Source organism: Nanorana parkeri, unplaced genomic scaffold (genome assembly GCF_000935625.1).
Source record: "Nanorana parkeri isolate BGI_ZX_2015 unplaced genomic scaffold, ASM93562v1 scaffold1787, whole genome shotgun sequence".
NCBI lineage: Eukaryota > Metazoa > Chordata > Amphibia > Anura > Dicroglossidae > Nanorana > Nanorana parkeri.
Window position 1 is genome coordinate 209,739 of NW_017308055.1, and position 22,938 is coordinate 232,676.

The 22,938-nt window shown below is 46.0% G+C and overlaps 1 protein-coding gene across 1 annotated transcript in view; it reads right to left on the bottom strand.

Annotated features, from left to right (window-relative positions):
• RBBP5 (RB binding protein 5, histone lysine methyltransferase complex subunit) overlaps window positions 1–22,938 on the bottom strand; it is a 94,337-nt gene that overhangs the window by 62,342 nt on the left and 9,057 nt on the right. The window contains exons 3-6 of the mRNA XM_018571586.1: window positions 12,712–12,884; window positions 12,314–12,454; window positions 12,012–12,174; window positions 11,813–11,922 (exon numbers count right to left, since the gene is read on the bottom strand). Coding sequence (XP_018427088.1) covers window positions 11,813–11,922; window positions 12,012–12,174; window positions 12,314–12,454; window positions 12,712–12,884 — 587 coding nt within the window. The remainder of the gene's footprint in view (window positions 1–11,812; window positions 11,923–12,011; window positions 12,175–12,313; window positions 12,455–12,711; window positions 12,885–22,938) is intronic.

Genomic DNA, 22,938 nt, shown 5'->3' on the forward strand with positions numbered 1-22,938 from the left:
TGTGCAGGATCTGTGGTGGGCTTTGCAGGCTGCAGAGCCCCCCATGGATCCTGCAAAGCCCACCAAAAGGTATTGCACAGCCCACCTGTGACTCTTTGGTAGGCTGTGCATAATCTATGCTGGGCCCTGCCAGCACAGTGCTCCTACCTTACACGGGAAGCCCAGCCTTCACTGCTGCCTCGGCGCCCAATCGTCTCAGCTTTGCCGCTCGACTGGCCCCTTGGCGACGCCTCCTCCCATCGCGTTCTCTGCCTTTGCCTCCCGTCTTCACAGGCCTCTTCCATCTCCCCCTGTCTCATGTCGCTCCGTGCTCGTCTCCTCTTTCATCTCCGACCCCATCTCCCTCTATCTCCACCCCCTGCCACTCCGTCCCCCTTCTCCTCCTGCTCCCTGATTTCTTTAGAAGCCGATTTCATTAGACAGTGTCAATGTGGGCTCGCGTGCGTTTACATTGTAGCAAAGTGTGATTTCTTCTGTGTCATCACATGAAATGATATAATAAAATATTTACAAAAATGTGAGGGGTGTACTCACTTCTGTGAGATACTGTACGTACATTGTCCAGTGTTGTGCTCAACATAGCTTTGAGGTCTGATTGTGATTTGAAACCAACATCCTTGGCTGCGGTTCCTAGGATAGGGGGTTAGTGGAGAAATTGTTAAGGACAAACAGCCCAGAGAAAGCAGAGAAAAGTCAAGAGTAATTCCATGAGGAAGTACGGGGGTAAAGCAATGGGTAGGGTTTGGAGAAGATAAGTCAGTCTTTGTAAGATACTTAACCGGTCTTTGTCTGGGAACGAAGTCAAGCGTCGCCTACTGCCCAATCAGCTCTCCTGGCGTCTCTTTGCTCCTCCTTTCTGAGCCTGCTGTATGCTTATATCCGGGACAAATGAAATGCGCAGCGTCCAAGTAAAACAGCTGTCACCAAGCACTTCCACTTCCCAGCTATACCACTCTTCATCCTGGCAGTGATTATTATATGTTTCGTTATTACTTACAGATAACGGGATTTCTCAGAGTCTTCCAGGACAGCAACCTGAGAGATGATTGGCTCCTCCTTCAACAGGAAACACAATTTAAAAATAGTTAAATACCCTCCCACCCCATTATACCTCAGTTGTGACCAAAGTATACTACCTCCAAAAACTCAGAAGGTAAAAACATACCCATACGACATATTCAAAACCAGGGTGGGAAGTAGGCTTGCTGTCCTGGAAGACTCTGAGAAATCCTGTTATCGGTAAGTAATAACGAAACATTTCTCCAATCATCTTCCAGGCCAGCAACCTGAGAGGATAACCAAGTACACCCCCAGCAAGCCTACCTTCTTAGGGCGGGACCACAGCTTGAAGCACTTTTCGGCCAAAAGTGAGATCCTGTTGCGACAGTACTTCCACACGATAATGCTTCAGGAAAGTATCATGTCGCAACCAGACTGCTGGCTTGCAAATCTGGTCAACCGATGCCCCAGCCTTTTCTGCCCAAGATGTCGCTAGGGACCTAGTGGAATGTGCCTTAATGGAGAGAGGAGGCTCTCACCCCTCCGACTGATAAACCGAAGTGATAACCTCCCTAATCCACCTGGCTAAGGTGGCTTTAGATGCTTGCAGCCCCCTTTCGGGGACCCGCAAATAATACAAAGAGATGGCTAGACCTCCGAAAGGACCTAGAGTCCTCCAAATATTTAAGCAGACACCTTCGCACATCCAAGGTATGAAAGGCCTGCTCTTTAACATTCCTCGGGACATCACAAAAAGAGGGAAGCACAATCTCCTGGGACGCCACCTTAGGCAAATACAGAGGGTCTGGCTTCAAAATTACTCTTATCAGGCAAGATAAGTAAATAGGGCTCCTTAGTAGAAATAGCCCAGAGATCCCCTACCCTTCTAGCTGATGTGATAGCTAAAAGAAAAACCATCTTTAAAGTTAACCATTTCATGGCCACCTCCCCTATTGGCTCAAACCGTGGTTTAGAAAGACCCCCCAAAATCAAGGACAAGTCCCATGGAGGAAATGACTGATCCCTTAAAGGACGGGTACGCTCTGCCGCTACCAGAAACTGCTTCACTAACGGTTCGTCTGACAATGTGGACTCGAGAAATACAGAAACAGCCGAAACCTGTACCCGCAGGGTACTGATTGCCAACTTCCTATCCAGTCCATCCTGCAAAAATTCCAAAATGACTGGAACCGAGGGCGAGACAATATTCTTGCGCCCACACCAAGAGGAAAACACCTTCCAGACTTTGCTATGGATCTTCCTTGTAACCAACTTTCTGCTGGTCAAAAGGGTCTCAATAACCCTAGCGGAACAGCCAGGCCGTCAAATCCGGATTTGGATGCAGAACCGGTTCCTGACCCAACAGGTCCCTCCGTTGAGGAGGACCCACGGGGGACTGAGACCCTGCATCTCTGAAAACCAAGCCTGTCTGGGCCACCAGGGTGCCACCTAGATCAGGGCACAAGTTGACCTGCTCAGCTTTTGAAGTACTCTTGGAAGCAGGACCAGAGGAGGGAATGCATAGCCCAGACTGAAATCCCAGTGCATCCACTCCTCTTGCTCCCGGTTCCCTGCAAAGGGAAAAAAACACTGGAATCTTTTTGTTGCGATTGCTGGCAAACAAATCCACTTCCGGCAGTCCCCACAAGCCGACAATCTGAGCAAACATTTCCTGATGTAGCTCAAACTCGTTTTGAAGGATGGGCCTGCGACTCAGAAAATCCACGGTCATATTGCACACCCCCCTTATGTGAACCGCCGAAAGTGAACATACCCCAGCCTCTGCCCACAGAAAAATTTCCTCCGCTACCTGTAGCAGTGCCGGAGATCTGGTGCCCCCCTGGTGGTTGATATAAGCCACCGTGGTGGAATTGTCTGAAAGCACCTGGATCTCTTTCCCAACTAAGCTTTCTTGACACGACTTCAGCGCTTCCCTTACTGCTAATTGGACGAGGCGTCCGACAGACCGCGTGGGCATGCTCCCTGAGCCTGTAACCCCGCCATGTGGGCTCCCCAGCCCCAAGAACTGGCATCAGTAGTGACATGAATGGGTTCCGCCTGACCCCACAGCCTGCCCTCCAGCAGCCTTTCCCTTGACGTCCACCAGGCGAGCGACCCCTTCACCTCCCTCGGGAGTTCCACTCTCTGATTGAGAGAGGCCTGAAGCCGCCTGAACCGGAACTGAGCCCAATTTAGTGCCGGGATTGAGGAGGTCATGACTACCAAGAGCCTCATGATCTCCCTTAGGGTCAACGATACAGCAGAAAGGGCGCCCAGAACTAACCCTAAAAGCTTCTGAACCTTCTCCACTGTGAGAAATAATTTCTCCGCTACTGAGTCTATCCTGTAGCCAAGAAAGATCACTGACTGATCCGGCACAAGGCAGGACTTCTCCAGATTTACCAGCCAGCCTAAATAGGCCAGCACGTCCCGCACCCTTTGCAGACTGGACAGAACTGCCACTACTGAAGGGCCATAAATCAACATGTCGTCTAGATAGGGGATCAGATAAATGCCCTGGAGGCGCAAAAATGACACCGGTTCTGCTAAGATTTTTATGAAAATCCTCGGTGCTGCGGAAAGCCCGAAGGGATGTGCCTGAAACTGCCAATGGACGATTCCCTGCTTCGTCTGTATAGCAAAGCGGAGGAACCGCTGATGATCCAGACAAATGGGAATGTGTAAGTATGCGTCTTTCAAGTCCAGGGTGACCATGAATATTGACCTTGGGAGAATCCTTTGGATAGAGTAAATACTCTCCATCCTGAAATGCTTGAATCTCAGGAACTGATTCAATTTTTTCAAATTCAAGATCATCCTGAACCTGCCTGACGGCTTTGGCACCAGAAAAACATGGGAGTAAAATCCCTGAAACTGCAAATGGCACTGGCAAAATTAGATTTTGTGAGGCCAGGTGCTGTATGCACTCTAACAAAGCCTGTGCCCTTACTGGTTCCCTTGGCAAAGTGGTCATGTAGAAAGTTTGGGGAGGCTGGACCAGAAACTCCAAGCGATAACCCTCTCTTAGAAGATCCAAGACAAAAGGGACTGCTCGAAATTTCTTCCCAACGGGAAACAAACTGGGAAAGCCTTCCCCCTACCTTCGTGATGGCGTCACTTGGGATCCTTGTTTGCTCCCTCAGGGGCTGAGAACAGCAAACCCCCCTTTTGCTTATTCTTGTTAAAGGACCAGTTGCACTTCTGAAACTGAGGTTTGTTGGGCTGTTTCCTCTGCTCCTGGGAGGGACGAAAAAAACTTATTACGAAACCCTTTCATCTTCTCTGGAAACTTCTTACCTTTCTCAGAGGATCTGGTTAGGACCTCATCCAAGCCGGACCCAAACAACAAACCCCCTTCCCAAAGGAAGCGAACAGAGACGTGATTTTGAGGAAACATCGCCCTCCCAGGACTTCAACCAGATAGCCCGTCTGGCTGAATTTAATAGGGCCCCTGCTCTGGCTGCTGCCCTAGCACTCGCTACTGAAGCATCTGCCAAATAGGCCACTGCCTTCCCGAAATCTGACAAAGACTCTAAGACCTGCTCAGCCGGAGCTCCCTGAGAGACATGTAAAGAAACATGCTCTAACCAAAGATCCACATTGCACATCACACAAGTGGCTGCCATGGCTGGCGCAAATGAGGCTGCATTAGCATCCCAGGCCCTACGAAGCAAAGCCTCTGCCTTCCTATCTGATCTTTAATGTTACCCGCATCTTCAAAGGAAAGATCAGCCTTTTTAGACACCTGGGCCAACGCCACACCCAGTCTAGGACACTTGAAATACTTTTCTTCCTCTGTCTTAGAAAAGGGGAACCTCCTTTTCCAGGACCTAAACCCCCAAAATTTCCTCTCGGGCTCCTACCACTCACCCTCTACTAACTCCTTCAGAGACTGGTGAACTGGGAAACACCTACCCTGTGTCTCTACTAACCACCTATATAGGCGATCTTGTACTGACACAGTCTTGGGGGGATCTGGAATCTGTTCGGTGGAATAAATAGCCTGCAACAAAAATTCCATAACCTCCAATGCAAATAAATGCCAGGAAGACCGGGAGTGCTCGCCCTCCTCCCTTGTTTCTTCCTCCTCCCCAGAATCTTCTGAGGTGGAAGCCGAATCCCCCCTATCCACAGCTCTGTCTTTTCTGAATGATCCCCCTCCCGACTGTAACTCTGATGGACCGGGCAACTCCGATCCCACCACGGACACAGTGGAAGCAGGTACCACCCTGGCAACGGCAGGCTTAAGTGATTGCATTGTCGTCAGTAATTCCGACTTCATGGAATTAAAAAAAAACTCTTCATTAAAGTGGAGGATTTAGCCACCAAAAATGTATGCAAACAGACCTCACAAAAATGTTTTACATAACCAGGAGGGAGTTTAACTTTGCAGTTACCGCAGCGCTTTCTACACTGTTTAGTAGCTGGGGCAGCCGGTGGAACAGAACCCAAGGATGTGGCTTTCTCAGCAGAAGCATCCTAAGCAAAATAAAAGAGAATTTAGCTCAATAAATGCCCACTAGCGACCTACCAGGTTCCTCCACCACAATGCTGGCTTCCATTTAGAAAAAAAGCAGGACTCACCGCACCCTTGGTCCTGGAAGCAGCAGTCGGCACGCCAGTCCACGCCGTGCAGGCACCTCAACAGGGCATAATCGCCGGGGAACCTCAGGGCTCCTCCACCCCAGAGTCTGCGCGGACAAAGAAGCCCTGGAATAGGAGAAAGGGAACCCCTCTGCCTATACAGCAAGGTGACCGGCCATGAAGAGGACCTGAACACAGAGCTGCACAGAGGGGAGACCCGCGACCACAAGGCCGACTGGCCAGGAGAAAAAAAACAAATGTGACAAGGTTCCTGGACAGTAGGAAACACAAAGAAACTGAGGTATGATGGGGTGGGAGGGTATTTAACTATTTTTTGTGTTTCCTGTTGAAGGAGGAGCCAATCATCTCTCAGGTTGCTGGCCTGGAAGACGATTGGAGAAATTCACTTTAACACTCGCCATAATGGAGATTAATGTACATATCTCAACTCTCACCATCCTGGAGATCGATGTACTTACCTTACACCTTTTACATGCTAGCTGGTCTCTTTTTGTTTCTATTGCACAAAGCCTGTATGAAGTAATAGTCTGCCAGCACACTTGAACTAACTTCTATTAAAATTGGACTGCTATACTAAGATTCCCTTCTTTACATTACACAGGAGTATCATAGCCACAGTTGAGATCCGTTAAAGATTAAAATTTTGCAGGGTGCTACAGTTTTGGGAGGATATCAATTCTAAGAATCTTGTTATGGCCAAAGCAGGTGAATATACCTTGGTGTCATTAACAGAGGTTGTTTTTAAAGGTCTGTAGGAGGAGTTTGAAGTTAGATACTAGTATCGCCATAGACCTCAACAGACTCTCTGAACTCAAGTATCATCTGTATACAAAATGAAGACCACTTCAAGGGGAAGGTGACCTTAAGCTGTGGTAAGCTAGGGTCTGGAAGAAAACCTCCCAAGGTTGATTTATTAAAGAGAATTTATAATTAGACAGCAGACTAGAATTTATGAAGCTGCACCATTAGCGCTAGATGGGTTGTTTTGGGTTGTGGTGACTTAATGCAGTTGTAAAACCCCTAGGTCTGTGGAAATTGCAAAAGAGGTTATATGGTAAAAAGAAATAGGAGTGTGGTGCTCAAGAGACGTCTGAAACCTGCCTCTGCATTGTGACGGTTTTGATTAGATCCTCTCTGTATAAATTAGTAGTTCTAATAATTAGAGGTGCACTGAAATTACATTTTTAAAACCAAAAAAAACGGAAATGTAAAAAAAAATGTTATTGTCTGAAACAAAAAAAATGTCTAACATATGTTCATTTTTTTTAACTTTACTGTTGGGGGCTTTGGGGAAATATTAGGGGTCTAAGCAGACCCCAGGATAATACAAAAAGAGCAGTGCAGCCTCCCGTGACAGCGCTCACAGCCGTCACTGCCCACACACCACTCTCCTGATCCGTCACAGAAGGCTGAGTGGGGTGGTGCGGGAGCAGAGCCTGGCCTCTTGTGATACAACGGCCACTCACATCGCTCTCCTTTCCCGCACCGCTTGGCCACCTGTGAGTTTCTCTCCTCTCCGTAGGATGCTGCGCTGTGTGAGAGGGGACACAGAGCAGCGTCCAGCGGGGAGAGAAACCAGGCATGCACCGCAATTTCGGCCAAAAGATGGCACTTATGGCATTTTGCCACAAGTGCCATTTTCAGCCGATATGTTTCGGCAGCCAAAATTTCAGTGCATCCATACTAATAATAATAGTAATAAAAATCATCTGGTCCTTAGCAGGTCTTCAAATTAGGTAAATACAACCTCAGATGAACAACAACACACAACATATTACACGGTGTCATTATTTATTTTACAAACAAAGCCAAAATGGAGAAGCCATGTGTGACGATTGGGGGGTCATGATGGTCAGGGAGAGAGGCTGTGGGCGCCTGTCTTGGAGCCAGCAGAAGGAGGTAAGTAAAACTGCATTCACCTGTCCCCTAGACATTAATGAGCAGAGGACCCTTGCAGTGGGAGGGTAGCCCCACTGCAAGGGAAGATTTGTTTACCCAGAGATACCCTTGAAGCAGCCAATGATATTTCCCATGTATGTACACAGATTATGAACTGTGATCTAGAACTCTGTAATACAATCGGTCATCTAGGCTGCCATCTAGATTGTGGTATTCTCTAGACCAGCGGTCTCAAAGTACCGGCCCACGGGCCAACTCCGGCCTGCGAGCTGGTACTAAGTGGCCCGCAGCCAGCTGACAAGTCGGGCACACGGTCACGGACCGCGTGATCGACTTGCGGGAGCAGCTACACGGTCTGCATCTCCGAGGGATACAGACCGCAGAGCTGCTCCTGTCAGGTCCGGCCGGAGCTCTGTCAGTTCTGAGCTCCGGCCGAATGATTGATCATTAGTAAGGTCTAGTGCAGACCTTACTAATGATCACCAAGGCATGACGAGACGATGTGCCTTCTCCCTGCACGGATGAAAGCAGGTGAGGAGGCTTGGAAGAAAAAGGAGGGAGGGGGGCTTTATTAATATGTGCGCTGGGGGCTTGGGAGGGGGGAAGTTTATGATGTGTGCTGGGGGGCTTTGGAGGGAGGGGGGAGTATATTATGGTGTGCTGGGAGGCTTTGGAGGGCTTCTGTGTGTATATTAGGTCCCTATATTTCAGGTACGATTAGGGATTCCTGTGTCACAAACTTGCGTTTTCCTGCAGCAGGAATCCGTAATCTGGCGTTTACATGCAGCAACTGTCACCCGTTCAAATTAATGATCGGGTGTGACAGCTGCTGGATGTAAACGCCTGCATACCGCATGCAATATGATTATATGCAGTTACAAAAACAATCACTATCCCTGGATACACAATTGTGTATCCAGGGATAGTGACAGATTCACTCTAGACGTTGCTGATTATGGAGTCTAACTGACTGCAGGAGTAAGCAACTACTGACCTTCATAGTAATGAAGATTAAGTAACAGATGGACCAAGGGACACCCATCTCCTGAGTCATGCTGTCTAGCGACCAGTGTAAAAAGGATTTGACTGTTTACTCACCAACAGCTTTTAATTCTTAAGCCAGAAATGTAGGATTGGTTCTTACATAGGTCTTAAAAGGAGAACTATGAGGTGAGTGCTTTTCACTCACCTCATAGTTCTAGCCGACCTGTGACAATGAGACGGCTCAGTAGATCGGGAGGTGAGCGAACACATACCGGGTTCGCTCACCTCTCGATCCTGTCACCGCTCTCTGCCGTGACAGGGGGAGGGGCTGGATTCCCCTCTCCCCACTCCGATCTGCCAGCGCTGACTGGCGGAACGGACGGGGAGGGGGCGGGATAGGCAGAGCCAGCTGTCACTCACGCAGCTGGGCGGATCCCGTCGTCTAAGTCGGGAACCGCTCCGGCGTCTCAGTATACCGCAAGCTATAGCTCACGGTATACTGAGCTTAGGGTAACGGGAGGACGCTAGTTTGTGTCCTCCCGTTACCCTAAGGAGAACTATGGGGAAAAACACTGACCCATAGTTCTCCTTTAAAAGCAAATTTACCAATTTCAGCACTGGAATATAAGAAGTGAGAAGACTGAGAACAGACAGTGCAAGTCTAAATGGAAGCAAATTTATTCTCTTAGGCCTTGTTCACACCAAGTGCGGAGCAGATGCAGAGCAGTTGCAGACCGGATCAAAACTGCGTCCAATGTATTCCAATGGTATTTTTTGCTCCAGTTCACATCACAGCGTGCAGTTCCAGAGCAGGTGAAAAAGCTGCAGCAGGCCCTATTTTACCTGCTCTGGATCTGCAAATGCATAAAAGAACGCCAAAAAAAATGCATGCAAATGAATGGAACGCCCATGTTAAACTAAAAGAAAAAGTTAAAAACATTTTTTTTTTTATACCAAAAACGGCCCGGAACGCATCAAAAACGCAGCACAACCCACTGCACTGCATGTGCAGAAACCTGAGCGGATGTGCTCTTCATTTGGTGTGAACAAGGCCTTAAAATCTCCTAGGTCCTTGAAAAAAAATTTAAAAGGGGATCAAAGGCTTCTTTCTTTACCAGGGGGTTATTCACTAGGGATGTCCCGATGCCACTTTTTTAAAGACCAAGTACAAGTACTGGCCCTCTAATTTAAAAGACTGTTTTAGAACAATAAAACCAGCCCACCTGAGGATCTATGGTGGGCTCTGCAGGTTCACCCTCAGGTGGGATCTCGAGTGGGCTCTGCAAGTACAAGAGAACCGCGGGCACTGGACGAGGTGTCACTGGATAAGATGCCGCATTGAATTGTTAGCCGCCGACAGCACTTCCACAGGCAGCCCTTCATAGCATTCTGACCTTACCCCCCTTCAGCCCCGACAGCCCGCATCCACCTGTGCCTGCCACTAACAGCGCTCCGCCTCAGTCCTAGACTCCAATTACACACAACACTTTGACCCAGGCTCCCACTGTCATTGTGCCCTCCCCAGCTCCAACAGCAGTGACCAACCCCTACACCTCCTCGCCTTTCCCAATATCAGTTCACACACATTTGAGAGCACACACCATTCACATTATTGAAGGATTACCAACTATCCTCCTCTCGTCGATGGAGCCTCATGGGGTGCCGAATGATTTTTTTCTCCTCATGTGAGGACGACGTCGGCGGCGCTGAGCGTCACTGCTGTGGGCGGAGCTACAGGCGGAGTCCTCTGGGCAGTCGCCAGCCAACTACATTAGACCCCACCTGGAGCTCCGCCCACATCAGTGATGCGACACTCCTCCAGCCTGCCCAGAGGACTTCAACCCCAGCCACAACGGAAGGTAAAAATAAAAATAAAAACCCAGCGCAAGCTTCGGCGCTAGGCATCGGGGCATTTTGACAAGTACTTGTCAAAATGCCCTGTATCGGGACATCCCTATTATTCACAATTGTTTTCTATGTGCCCTAGCGGCAACTGGCTTTTTTCCTGTGCAGAAACGGGTAGTGTAAACGGGTCTTAAAGGACAACTCCAAGCAGCAAGTTAAATCACTCAGTGAACTCTTCATGTCTCTTTCAAATTTTTCATAATCCTATGTAATCCATAGTAATTATATTTCAAACAGCTCCTCGTGTGTGTGGTTTGGCTCTGCTTCCTGAATCTAGTACTATGAAATTTCCTGTCTCTGACTGGCAATAACCAGATTAACTCTACCAAGGCAGGTAAGAATTAGACAGGTGAATGATAACAAGCAATGCATCAATATTTCTGTATGGAAAAGACAACAAGGGGCAACAATTGATGTGCTTGGAAATACCTCACAGGTAAGCAAAATAGATTTTTTTTTTTACCACAAACAAAAAGCAGGGGAGTGGCCCAAAACACTATATGCCTGGATGACAAAATTAAGCCCTCAGAGTTTGCCCGTGTTCTCTATAGGCAATTCAAGGATTTCTGTTCAACCTTGAATCTAGTGTACCTTTATGATGGGGCCAAAGATCCAGAAGCAGATTACCCCAGCCACAAATTGTATTAGGGCCCATGAGGACAAGCTTTGGGCTAATGGGCAAAAACAGCTTGCATTTGCTGGAATTTGAGATGCCTCTGTGATTATTCAGACTTCGTCAACAGGTGCATTTCACCTAAGGTCCAGTTGACCTAAGCTGCATCAACCTGATTTTTCATTCCCATTAACCTGAATAGGGTAAGAAACTGTCCTGACTCGATCAAAAGCCTTAGGCTGGCATTTGTAAAAGTAACATCTGCCCTGTCACATCCACCTGCAGAAGTATCTTATACCTGCAGAGATCTCTGCCTTCTACAACAAGTGTTGCAAATCAGGTCTGTGCTTACTACTCGCAATGTCTTTTAGCCCATCAGTAAAATAAAATCATCACCAATGACTCTTAGGAGCCATGACAATGGACTCCTCATCTACAATACACATGTTCATTGTTAATACATGTCAAAATAGCAGAGCTGCACTTATTGCAATAGGAATACCCCTTAAGTCTTCATCATTCAAAAGAAAATTTTAAAAAATGTGTTATTGGCCAGAATAACTTCTTATCTTAATGTGATTGGGTACATTAAACTTGTAAAACTTGTACTTGCATGTTACAATGCTACTATAACCAAAGAGGGAGTGTAATTATTTTTCACCACTGTGCAATTTTTTAGGTTAGCACAGCTACGTGGCAACAAAAATGTTTGCAGTCCTGAACAAGACTATTAAGATAAATCAGCAGGAAGCAACAGAATTATACAAAAGTTAATTAGAGAATCTTGCCATCTGAATTAGCTGTTACCTGCCCTTCCGTGCAAACTCTATGGATTTTATAGCAGTTGTGTTGCTGGTCCCAGTTGTAACACGGAAAGATGCCACCAAATCCTGGGTGTTCGTTTTCAACACTAAAATCTGGAGGGAAAAAAAAAAGAGATACACTAAGTGTCCCTTAATTTACTTTAATTTTTTAAGAATATACTAACGTTTCTAATGCAGCGTACCTTCCCTTTGGCATTTCCTGTATAGATATACTCTCCTCTCCGATCAAAAGATGCTACTACATTAAGATCAGAGTCATCATCTACAGGTAGGACGACGTGGCTGGAGTCTGACAGTGTTAGCATAACAGGAGCAGATTTCATGGGACACACTAGAACTTTATCCCTGACAAAAAGAAGTATAAGCAAAAAATAAATAGGGAGTATAAGCCGTTTAAGATAGCAATACTTCAGTACAGACCCAACCACAGGACCAGTAAAGAATCAAAAGAATATATTAAAAGAATACATCTACTATTACTTACTGATCACGGGGGTGAAACTGAACTTTAAGAATGGGGGAAGGAAATCTAAACCGCTGATCACAATCTCCAGACAAGACATCCCACAAAGATACTATGTTATCGGTAGAGGCACTCACAAGCTTATGACCATCTCTGCTCCAGCTGTAAAGCAGGCAAAATTTTAAGGATACATGAATTCAAATACCATAAAAAGTACAGTACCACAAACATGAAAATGTTGATTACATTAAAAACACTGAGCAGGTTCCAAAAAATACACAATGTAAGGACTTTATTATCATTAACCCCTTCATGACTGAGGCCCTTTTTTCCATTTTTGCACCCATGTTATATTCCACATTTTACATGTGAAGTGTGCTGGACAGTTAATAAAAAAAAAATAAAAAAAGATTACTCACCATAGAGAGCACACCGGATGAATGTGAGCACTTAAGATCTTAGCAATGCCCCGCGTTAGGAAGTCCCATATAACAATACGACCATCGTTACATCCCACAGCAAGAAGAGTTCCCCACCTATTAAATGTGCAGGTGAGGGCCATGCTAATGCAATCCAACGTGCCATCTGCTTCCTATGCAAAAAAATTTAAAAGTACAATCATTTCCATGAATAGATGATGGATAATCCACACATTGTTGTAAAAGCTTCAGTTTCTGCTTTCACAGAATACCAATAGATTCCAGTGGTTTTTGAAAACACATTTTAATAATTTATCATCATTTTTAACCAGGTTTACCACTTGTAAATAAACAGCCAGATGGGACACTATTAAATGCAGATGGGCGTTTTAAAACGTACTCACCTGGGAAAACTTAGCCTTTTCAAACAGCCAGCGTCGGCTGTTTACATACAAGCGTTCGGGCAGCTATAGAGCCACCGGATCGCTTGCGAGTTAAAAGCAAGTGTGTGGTCCCCCCTCTGTGTGGGTCTATATGCTGAGATTGGAGGGAGATCAACACACTCCCAGCTGCTGAACTCCGCTCCAATCACTGGACACGGAAGTGATGTGTATATCACTTTCCGGAGTCATTCTGTCATTTCTTCAGCTGCTGTAGCCGAAGAAGAAGCTGGGGAAGCAGATTGCTGCTTCATCAGCTTTTTTGGGAGTCAGTAGGTGACATTAGGGGTTTTATCAACCCCTGATAGTCTCCAAAAAGAGGACCCGTCACAGCCTTTTTGCTATCACATAGGGAGCTTGCAGCTGTAGCTTCTGGAAGGTGACTACTTTTGTTCCCCATGGTCCCTGTATGTGTTGTAAAGTAGCCACTGCTCCAAGCTCGATCCCGAGATAGACTACAATCTCACATTACAAATTTGTATTGTGATTGTAGTCCATCATGGGAATGAGCTTGGAATGGTGGCTACTTTAGAACATGCACAGGGACCATAGGAAGGATAGAAGGATAGAATGAAGGACAGAAGGAAGGACAGAAGGTCAGCATAATTTAATTGATTTGAGGATCTACAGCTAAGTGATACGCAAATCAGATACATTTTAATTTTGTTAATAGTTAATAATAATAATAATTTTTAATAATTTAAAAATTATTAGGAGATTTAGAGGGTTTTTCACTCATTTCAGCCGCCTGAACCCTTCAGTTCAGTCGAACTGAAGGGCTGCTGTACGGGCTAATCACAATAACCCGTACAGCAGCCGAGCAGCACAGCCAAGCGAAGGCATATGCTTCAGCTCGACTGAGCCGAAGTGACAGCAGAGCCAGCTGTGATCTCACGGCTAGCTCTGCCCAGTTGCAATGACAGACCAGCGTCCCCAAATCACCTGGGGATGCTGATCTGTCATTAAACAAAACCTGGGCGGAGCCGATCGTGATGTCACGGTCAGCTCTGCCCAGTTATTTATTGGCTGGGACCTTCTAGAAAACTCTGGCAGTTTCTGGCCAATAGGAAACAGTTGGGCGGAGCTAGCGGTGATGTTACGGCTAGCTCCGACCGATTGTTTTTATTTTGCCGTCATCTGTCAGATGCTTCATTATGCGGCAAGATTTTGTCGCATGCGGTCAGGCAGGCATGCGTTGTTTTAAAAAAAATTATTTTGAATTTTTTTTTCTTTAACCACTTTGTAAACAAACGGACAGACAGCACTGCAGCATTGGCGGGTTGCCGTCTCCAGCGGGCAAGCACGGGCAGAAAGGACCCAACCAATGCAAACACCCGTTACTGTGTGTTTCACATATAGACGATCGGCGGCTCCATAGCCCGCCCATCGTCTATATGTGCTCGTTTTTTCGTTCCCCCCGCGGCCGAAGATCTCTGCTTCATCAGCTTCTTTTGGGGTCCACAGGTGACATTAGGGGTCCTAGAGACCCCTAATGTTCCATAAAGAGGACCTGTCAGTGTGCCTTTGCTATTATATAGGGGGATTGTTATCCCCCTATATAATAGCAATAATAATAAGTGCAAAAAAAAAATTATAAATAAAAAAAAAGAAAAAAGCCGACAGTCTGAGGACACAGACTCGCCGGACTAATAGGAGGACCCAGCGTTCATCCACATCCGCCTCCACTCCGGATCCTCACCCCCCTTCCAGCAGTCACTTCAGGGGGCCATCACAACACTTCAGCATTCACACCACCCTCCAGCACTGCGTCTCTCCCCAGCGCCGGACACCGCGGACGTCCAGCAGGACTACCACGCCAGCAGAGGACCATCCTGCAGCTTCCCACATGAGCCCACATCTGTCGTTGAGAGCCAGCTTTCATTTTCCTTGCGGTGAGTTACTTAATCTCTCCTTTTTGTGCTCACCTACCTCACCTTACCTTCCTGTGTTCCTTTGTGTCGCACCGCTACACCACCCATCCCAAGAAGGACCGTCTCCCACAACTGCTCCATTCCATCTGGACGGCCGTCCTAAAAGCGAATAATGATCCACCTACCATAGGTGAGTACATCACTTATCCATCTCACCAAGCCTCACCACATTTATTGCGCCAGGTAGTGGCGCTTCCGTTCTCCAATTTTGTCTTCCATTAGGCTGCCTTCGACACCTAACTGAATAACCCCCCTTAGTGTCATGGGGTTTAGTGTCACTTTCAGTAATGGCTTAAGGCCTACATAGCATACAACATTATTGCTATTTTGCCACACCCATTACTTTTCAACCCTTTGGTAGTCACATCTCTTACTCTACCTCTCCAAATTTATAATTGTGCACCTGCGATTTATAATCTGCACTACAATGTGATAGATTGGATCCAACTGTTTATAAGGAACATCACCTACATTTTCCATTACATATACATTAGGGCTGCAACAACTAATCAACGATTCTTATTATTAATTGATTGTTCGATTAGTTGTTTCATGGGCTCCATGTCCCCTCTGATCTCCACTGCTCCCAACGGTGATGGGAGGGGACACAGACCCCTACAGCCAATGCTCAGCGGTGAAGGAGAGGTCAAAACTCATTCACTCACTCTCCCGCCCACCTGCTGCCACATGCTCCTCCCCGCTGGGAGCCCCTGCATGCTGTGGTCTGTGTCTACAGCTCGCACCCCATGCGGGGAGGAGAGACAGCTGTGCCTCTGGAATCCCCCGTTGCCTCCGGTGCTCCTTCGAGTCCACACTGCTCGTTCCCGCTGCACCTCCCCGTGTCCCCTTTCTTACGGCTTGATCCCATCCAGCGCCTGGGAGCAATAGCCAGCCTGCTATTGGCCATTTTAAATTCCAGTAGCAGACTGGCTATTGCACCCGCCCACTGCCTGCTGTCAATCAGCAGAGGAGGACCTGAAGGAGAACTTTCTCCTTCAGTTCCTCCACTGCTGACTAACAGCAGGCAGAGAAGGACCCCTAACATCACCTTAAGGAGAATCTGTCATCTCCAATGTGCTATCACATTGTGAGCTCCCCCCCTCCCCCCCATGTGATAGCAATGAAGTAAAATAAAAAAAATTTTAAAAAGGGAAGTTTTAAAAAAACAAAGGTTAAATAAAATAAATTAAAAATACACCCCACCCCCAAAAAAAAAGTCCTTTGACCCCGCGATAGTGCTCATACTAACACAAACACAAGTCAGGTGCACTGGCATATGAAAATGACGATCACATGTCTGGTATCGTCATGTGCGCCAGAGGGCAATAATTTTTAAAATTTTGGTGTTATTTTAAAAAAAAAGATGGTTATTTTATTATATTGGCTTAGATCTCTTTTTTCAATTCAGATTTTAAAATCCATGAAACTAAGTTAAAATGTCTAACAATACAAACGGTTATTAAAAAAAAATAAAAAATAATAAAGTCGTTTTTGATTTCAGTTCGTTATGGTGCGTTGCAGTGCCATTCATTTCAGTGGCACCGCAAACATGCCTCCCGCTTGAAGTGCGATTGCAAAAAATGTGCACTTTTATTCTGAAGTAAACGTTGTTTGTATCACTGCATTTGTGTATTTTATTTTAACTAAAACTTTTAATCCAATCAAGTAAATGATCAGTCAATTAATCAATTATGAAATTAGTTGCAGCCCTAATATAAAATAAGCCCCACTGTACAAAAGATGAAGGACAACAAAACAGAATGTTAAAAATAAATATCTGAGGCAAGTTAAAGTATTTTTCGCTCCATAAGACGCACTTTTTTCCCCCCCAAAAGGAGCCACTGCTCGTTAAATACGAGCTAATGAGATCACTCGTATTAAAGCCGAGCAGCGGCGGCGGCGATCGTATTCAGCAGTAGGAGCCACTGCTCGTTTAATACGAGTGATCTAATGAGATCACTCGTATTAAAACCGAGCAGCGGCGACGATGGAGATCACCATAGAGCAGACGAAGAACGGACTTACTTCGTCTGCTCTGTGTGATCACTGAGACCGTGGCGCTGTAATCACAGCGCCACCTGTCTCAGCGGTCACTAACTGCAGCTTCTGTCACAGCTTCTGTCATAGAAGCTGTGTCAGAAGCTACAGTCTGTGGAGTGCTCCATAAGGCGCGCCGGACCTCCCTGCGTCCTCTTGTCCGGTGCGTCTTATGGACCGCAAAATACGGTATATGTTCAGTTGGACTTACCGGTAACGGTATTTCTAGGAAACTTCCAGGACAGCAACCTGAGAGATGACTCGTGGAAACACAATTAGTAAAATAGTTAAAAGCCCCTCACCTTCCCCTCGTACCTCAGTTGAGATAAAAGTAGGACGACTACCACCACCAGTAAACGAGGGGACACACCGACAACAAATAACATTCCATACATTATTCCGGGTGGGAAGTAGGCCTGTCCTGGAAGATTTCAAGAAATACCGTTACCGGGAAGTCTAACGGAACATTTCCCTAATCATCTTCTAGGACAGCAACCTGAGAGGATAAACAAGTATAGAGCTGCAGCTAACGATTATTTTCAAAATCGATTAGTTAGCCGATTATTAAGTTTGATTAATCGGTTAATCGGATAAACAATAAAATACATTTTAAAAAATGGCTCCAGTGATGGGACTACTAGTTTGTATTGAGATTGAAGTCCATCACAGGAGCAAGCTTGGAGCGGTGAAAATAAAACATTTTTTTAAAAGTGTGGTGCTCAATATAGTGAAATGGAAAGTGTAAAATTATACAGCAATGAATGCAGAATGGCACTGGCTATAGAGGAGCACAACAAATCCCAGCAATAGTACATTATAGCTGGTGGTATTCTGCATTGCGCTGTATAATGTACTGTTGCTGGGTTTTGTAGTCCTCTATAGCCAGTGGTATTCGGCATTGCACCACTGTATAATGTATTATTGCTGGGATTTGTTGTAGTACTCTATAGCTAATGGAATTCTGCATTGCGCTGTATAATGTATTATTGCTGGGGTTTGTAGTCCTCTATACAGCCGCTCAGGTAAGCCTGCACTCCCACCCACACATGGTGCTCTATAATGTATTGCTGGGATTTGTATTCCTCTATAGCTGATGGTACATTGTGCTGTATATTATACATAGGAATACAAATCCCAGCAATACATTATACACTGTATGTATAATGTACCATTGCTGGGATTTGTTGTACTCCTCTATAGTTGGATAATATTCTGCACTGCGCTGTATAGAGGACTACAAACCCCAGCAATTTTTTTATGTGCCGCTGTCATCCCCCACACCTGCTCCTCCTTACTACATCTGGTGGATGTGGGCGGGCGGTGAGTGTGAGGCGGGAAGGAGGTGCGGCGTGTAGAGCGTGGATGCGGGTGTGCGGGTCTGGCAGCGGTGAGCGTGAGTTGGGGAGGAGGTGCGGAGTGCAGCGTGTGTGGAGCCGTGAACAGGGCCAACTGATCGGAAGCCGATTAATCGATTATTGAAAAAGTTGTCAACTTTTTCAATAATCGATTATAATCGATTATGTTGATTAGTTGTTGCAGCCCTAAACAAGTACATAAAATACAAGCCTACCCCTTTAGGGCGGGACAATTGTTTGAAGCACCTTTCTGCCAAAAGGCCAGATCTGGGACAGGACTTCAATTCTGTAGTGTTTGATAAAAGTGTCCTGCTTTGACCAGATAGCTGCCCTGCAGATTTGTTCCACCGATGGCCCAGCTCTTCCTGCCCAGTAAGTGGACAATGACCTGGTCGAATTGGCTCGAACTGAAAAGAGGTAACTCTTTTCCCTCAGACATATAAATCCAGGCAATGACCTGTCTGATCCACCTGGCAACAAAGGCCTGCAAACCTTTTCTTGGAGCAAAAAACAAAACCAACCAATGGCTAGACTTTCTGAAATGCCTTGTTGCCTCCAAGTATTCAATGAGACACCGTCTAACATCTAGAGTGTGAAATATTATCTCCCTCTGATCTTTTGGGTCATCACAAAATGAAACCAAGACAATTTTCTGGGACCTATGAAACTGGGATGAACTTTTGGAAGATACAAGGGATCTGGTCTCAAAATAACTATCCTCACAGAGAGCGTAAAGTATGGGTCCTTGATCGATAGGGCCTGAAGGTCTCCCACTCTTCTGGCTGAGGTAATTGCTAAAAGAAATACGATCTTAAAAAGGGACAGCCTTTTAAAAAGCACCCCTGATATAGGTTCAAATGGAGATTTGGTCAAACCAGAAATGATCAAAGATAAATCCCAGGGAGGAAATAACTTTGATCTAACAGGGTAAGAACGAACGTTCTGTTGCCAACAAAAACCTTTTAACTAGAGGTTCTTTTAGCAATCTACACTGCAAAAATACAGAAAGGGCTGACATTTGTACCCTAAGGGTACTTAGGGCTAATCCTTTTTCAACCCCTTCTTGTAAGAATTCTAAAATAAGGGGTATTGATGGGGAAGCAACATTCCTGTCCATACACCAGGTCGAGAACACTTTCCAGACCTTTCCATAAATTTTCTACTAGATAAAAGAGTGTTGATTACCTTTTCTGAACAACCCTTCCCCCTCAAGATCCTCCTCTCAAGAGCCAGGCCGTCAAGCGCAAAAATCTGGGTTTGGATGCAAGATTGGGCCCTGAAGAAGGGTCCACTGGGTCTGGATTGATCTTGCCAGTAGCTCTGAGAACCATGTTCTCCTTTGGGCAAAAGGGTGTCAACAGAATGAGAGCACAAGCTGATCTTAACTTCTGCAAAACCTGAGGAATCAGGACCAGAGGAGGGAACGCATAACCCAGGCTGAAGGTCCAGTCCTGTGCCAGCGCACCCACTTCCCTGGAGCCTTGTTTCCTGCTCAAAGAGAAGAACTCCTGAATCTTTCGGTTTTCTTTGGTAGCAAATAAATCTATCTCTGGCTGAGCCCATAATTGGACAATCTGTGCAAATACCTCCGGGTGTAATTCCCATTCATTCCGTCGTATGGGACTGCTGCTTAGAAAATCTGCAGTAACGTTGTGAACCCCTCTTATGTGAACCGCCGAGATGGAAAGCACTCTCGGCTCTGCCCACAGAAAAATCTCCTGAGTTATTTTCAACAGGGGTTGCGATTTTGCACCCCCTGATTCAGGTAAGCCACTGTTGAATTGTCTGAAAATATCTGTAAAATGTTGATTTTCCAACACTACCTGAAAGGCTACCAAGGCTTCCCTTACTGCAGCAAGTTCCCTCACATTTGAGGATGACGTTGCCAACTTTTGGGATCAGTACCCCTGTGCCTGAAGACTCTGAGCATGCGCCCCCCAACCCCAGGAGCTTGCGTCCGTGGTAATCCTTACTGGATCTACCCGACTCCACAGCCTGCTCTTTCTCAGTCTGTCTGGAGACATCCACCACTCTAGGAAAAAACGAGACTCCTCCGGAATTTGTACTTCTTTCCAGAGACTCCCTCTACCTGTCCCGTAGGCATAATAGGAACATCTGCAGGGGTCCCATATGAAACTGGACCCAATCCAGTGCTGGGATGGATGAGGTCATTATGCCTAACAGCCTCATGATCTCCCTCAGTGTTAAATCTGTTTTGTGTGCAGATCGAGTCAACTCCAAAATCTTGAGGACTTTTTCTTCTGTAAGAAAAAGTCTCTGAGATACAGAATTAATTCTGTATCCCAAAAATACAATTGATTGAGTCTGGGTTAAACAGGACTTTTCCCAGTTTACTATCCACCCCAGGAATTCTCACAGGTCCCTGACTTTTTTCAGACTTGCCAATACTTCTTCCTGTGAGTGGGCGTAAATAAGGAGGTCGTGTAGGTATGGGATCAGGAATATGCCTTGCTGGCACAAAAAAAACAAAAAAAACACTGGCTCTGCCAAAACGTTCGTGAAAATTCTTTGGGCCGCCGACAGACCAAAGGGGAGGGCTCGAAACTTCCAATGCATTACTCCCTGCCCTGTGTCCACAGCAAATCGAAGTTATATCTGGTGTTCCAGACATATAGGTATATGCAGATACGCATCCTTCAGGTCCAGGGTGATCATAAACACTGAAATTTGAAGCGTCTTTCGTACTGATTAAATGTTTTCCATACGAAAGTGCTTGAACACTAAAAACTTGTTTAACTTCTTCAGATTTAGGATCATCCTGAACTTGTCTCCTAGTTTTGGAACTAGAAATACATGGGAATAAAAACCCTGAAATTGCTGCTCTGCTGGGACCGGTACAATGACGTTCTGTGAAGCAAGAGTTTGGATGCACTCCTCTAGGGCTTGGGCCTTCATGTGATCCTTTCGAAATTTTGTTAGGAAAACATTTTGTGGGAAAACATTTTGTGGGGGAAAGGGATAAAAACTCTAGGCGATATCCCCTTTCTAGGAGATGTAAAACGTAACGATTCTTTGAAATATTCTCCCATTGTGGCACAAATATGGAAAGCCTTCCCCCCACTTTCTTGCTGGCATCATTTAGAATCCTTGTTAGGGGTGGCTGGGCTTGAAAAAAGCAGGCCTCCCTTAACTTTATTTTTATTAAAAGGCCAGGTTCTCCGCTGGGCCTGGGGCTTATTAGGTTGCTTCCTCTGTTCCTCTGGGGAGCGAAAAAACCTCTGATTGCGAATTCTCTTTTTCTTTTCTGGGAATTTCTTCCCCTTCTCAGAGGATCTGGTCAAGACCTCATCTAATCCAGAACCAAACATAAAAACTCCCTCAAAAGGGAAGGATTTAAAGGTTAAGTCACCCTCCCAGGATTTCAACCAGATAGCTCGTCTGGCTGAGTTAAGCAAAGCCGTAGATCTTACACCTGCTCTAACTGACTCTGCAGAAGCATCTCAAGATAAGCTACTGCTCTACTTAGAACCGCTAAAGACTCTAGAAAGACTCTAGGTCTCGACCTGCATGCTCCCCTGAGGACGTCGGTGGTGACGAAACGCGTAGGGGCGGGTCTACCATACCAAACTTGATTGTTGTTAAACCGGCCGGACGTGTTTTTATTGTAATTGATATTTTATTTTCGAATAAACTCCTGGAAATTACTGCACTATGAAGGACCTTTTTCTTTGCACGAATGAATGAACATTCTATACTTAGAAGAGTGACGGCATAGGAAGTATCGATAAAGACATCGGGCCAACGTGCTCCGGTAGACAAATCGTGTGGGGCTGTCTGTTATAGCCAAAAACCAGTAGTGTGTATGGCCTGAAGCAAGTAATCCATATCCTCTAAAGGAAAAAGATGCCTAGACTCAGTAGACTCCTCAATGGTTTCGTCCTCCTCCAGATAACTCTCTGACCCAGAGTCAGAATCTGACACCGCTCTATCCAAAACCTCAGTGAAAGAGACTGGTTTCTGATGTACCCCTGACATACTAGGAAGACTGGACCTTGTCCACATAGGAGCACTAGATGTGGAAGGCAACATATCAGCCATGGCACTCTTAAAAGATTGAACTGTAGCCACCATGTCTGTCTTCATACAATCTAGAAAACCCTTCATAAGATTAGTAGATTCAGAGGCTAATCATTTTTATAGGCATAAATCACAACTAGGCTTAGAATAACCAGAGGGAAGCTTCAGATTGCAGCTGCCACAGCGTTTCTTAGTTAGCGTAATAGCTGGGGCAGGCAGTGGAACAGAACACTGAGGAGACACTCTTTCTGAAGAATCCTGCATAGCAAAATGAAGTCAGATAAGTGTACAATACCCCACGGCATAAATCACAAAGTGTCCCAGGTAATAGTGAAATAGGCAAGAGTAAGCAGCCTCACTCACCCCTTTACCCTCAGGGACAGCCACCGCAGGCTTGCCTTCCTCCTCCCTCGGGCAGCGTTAGCG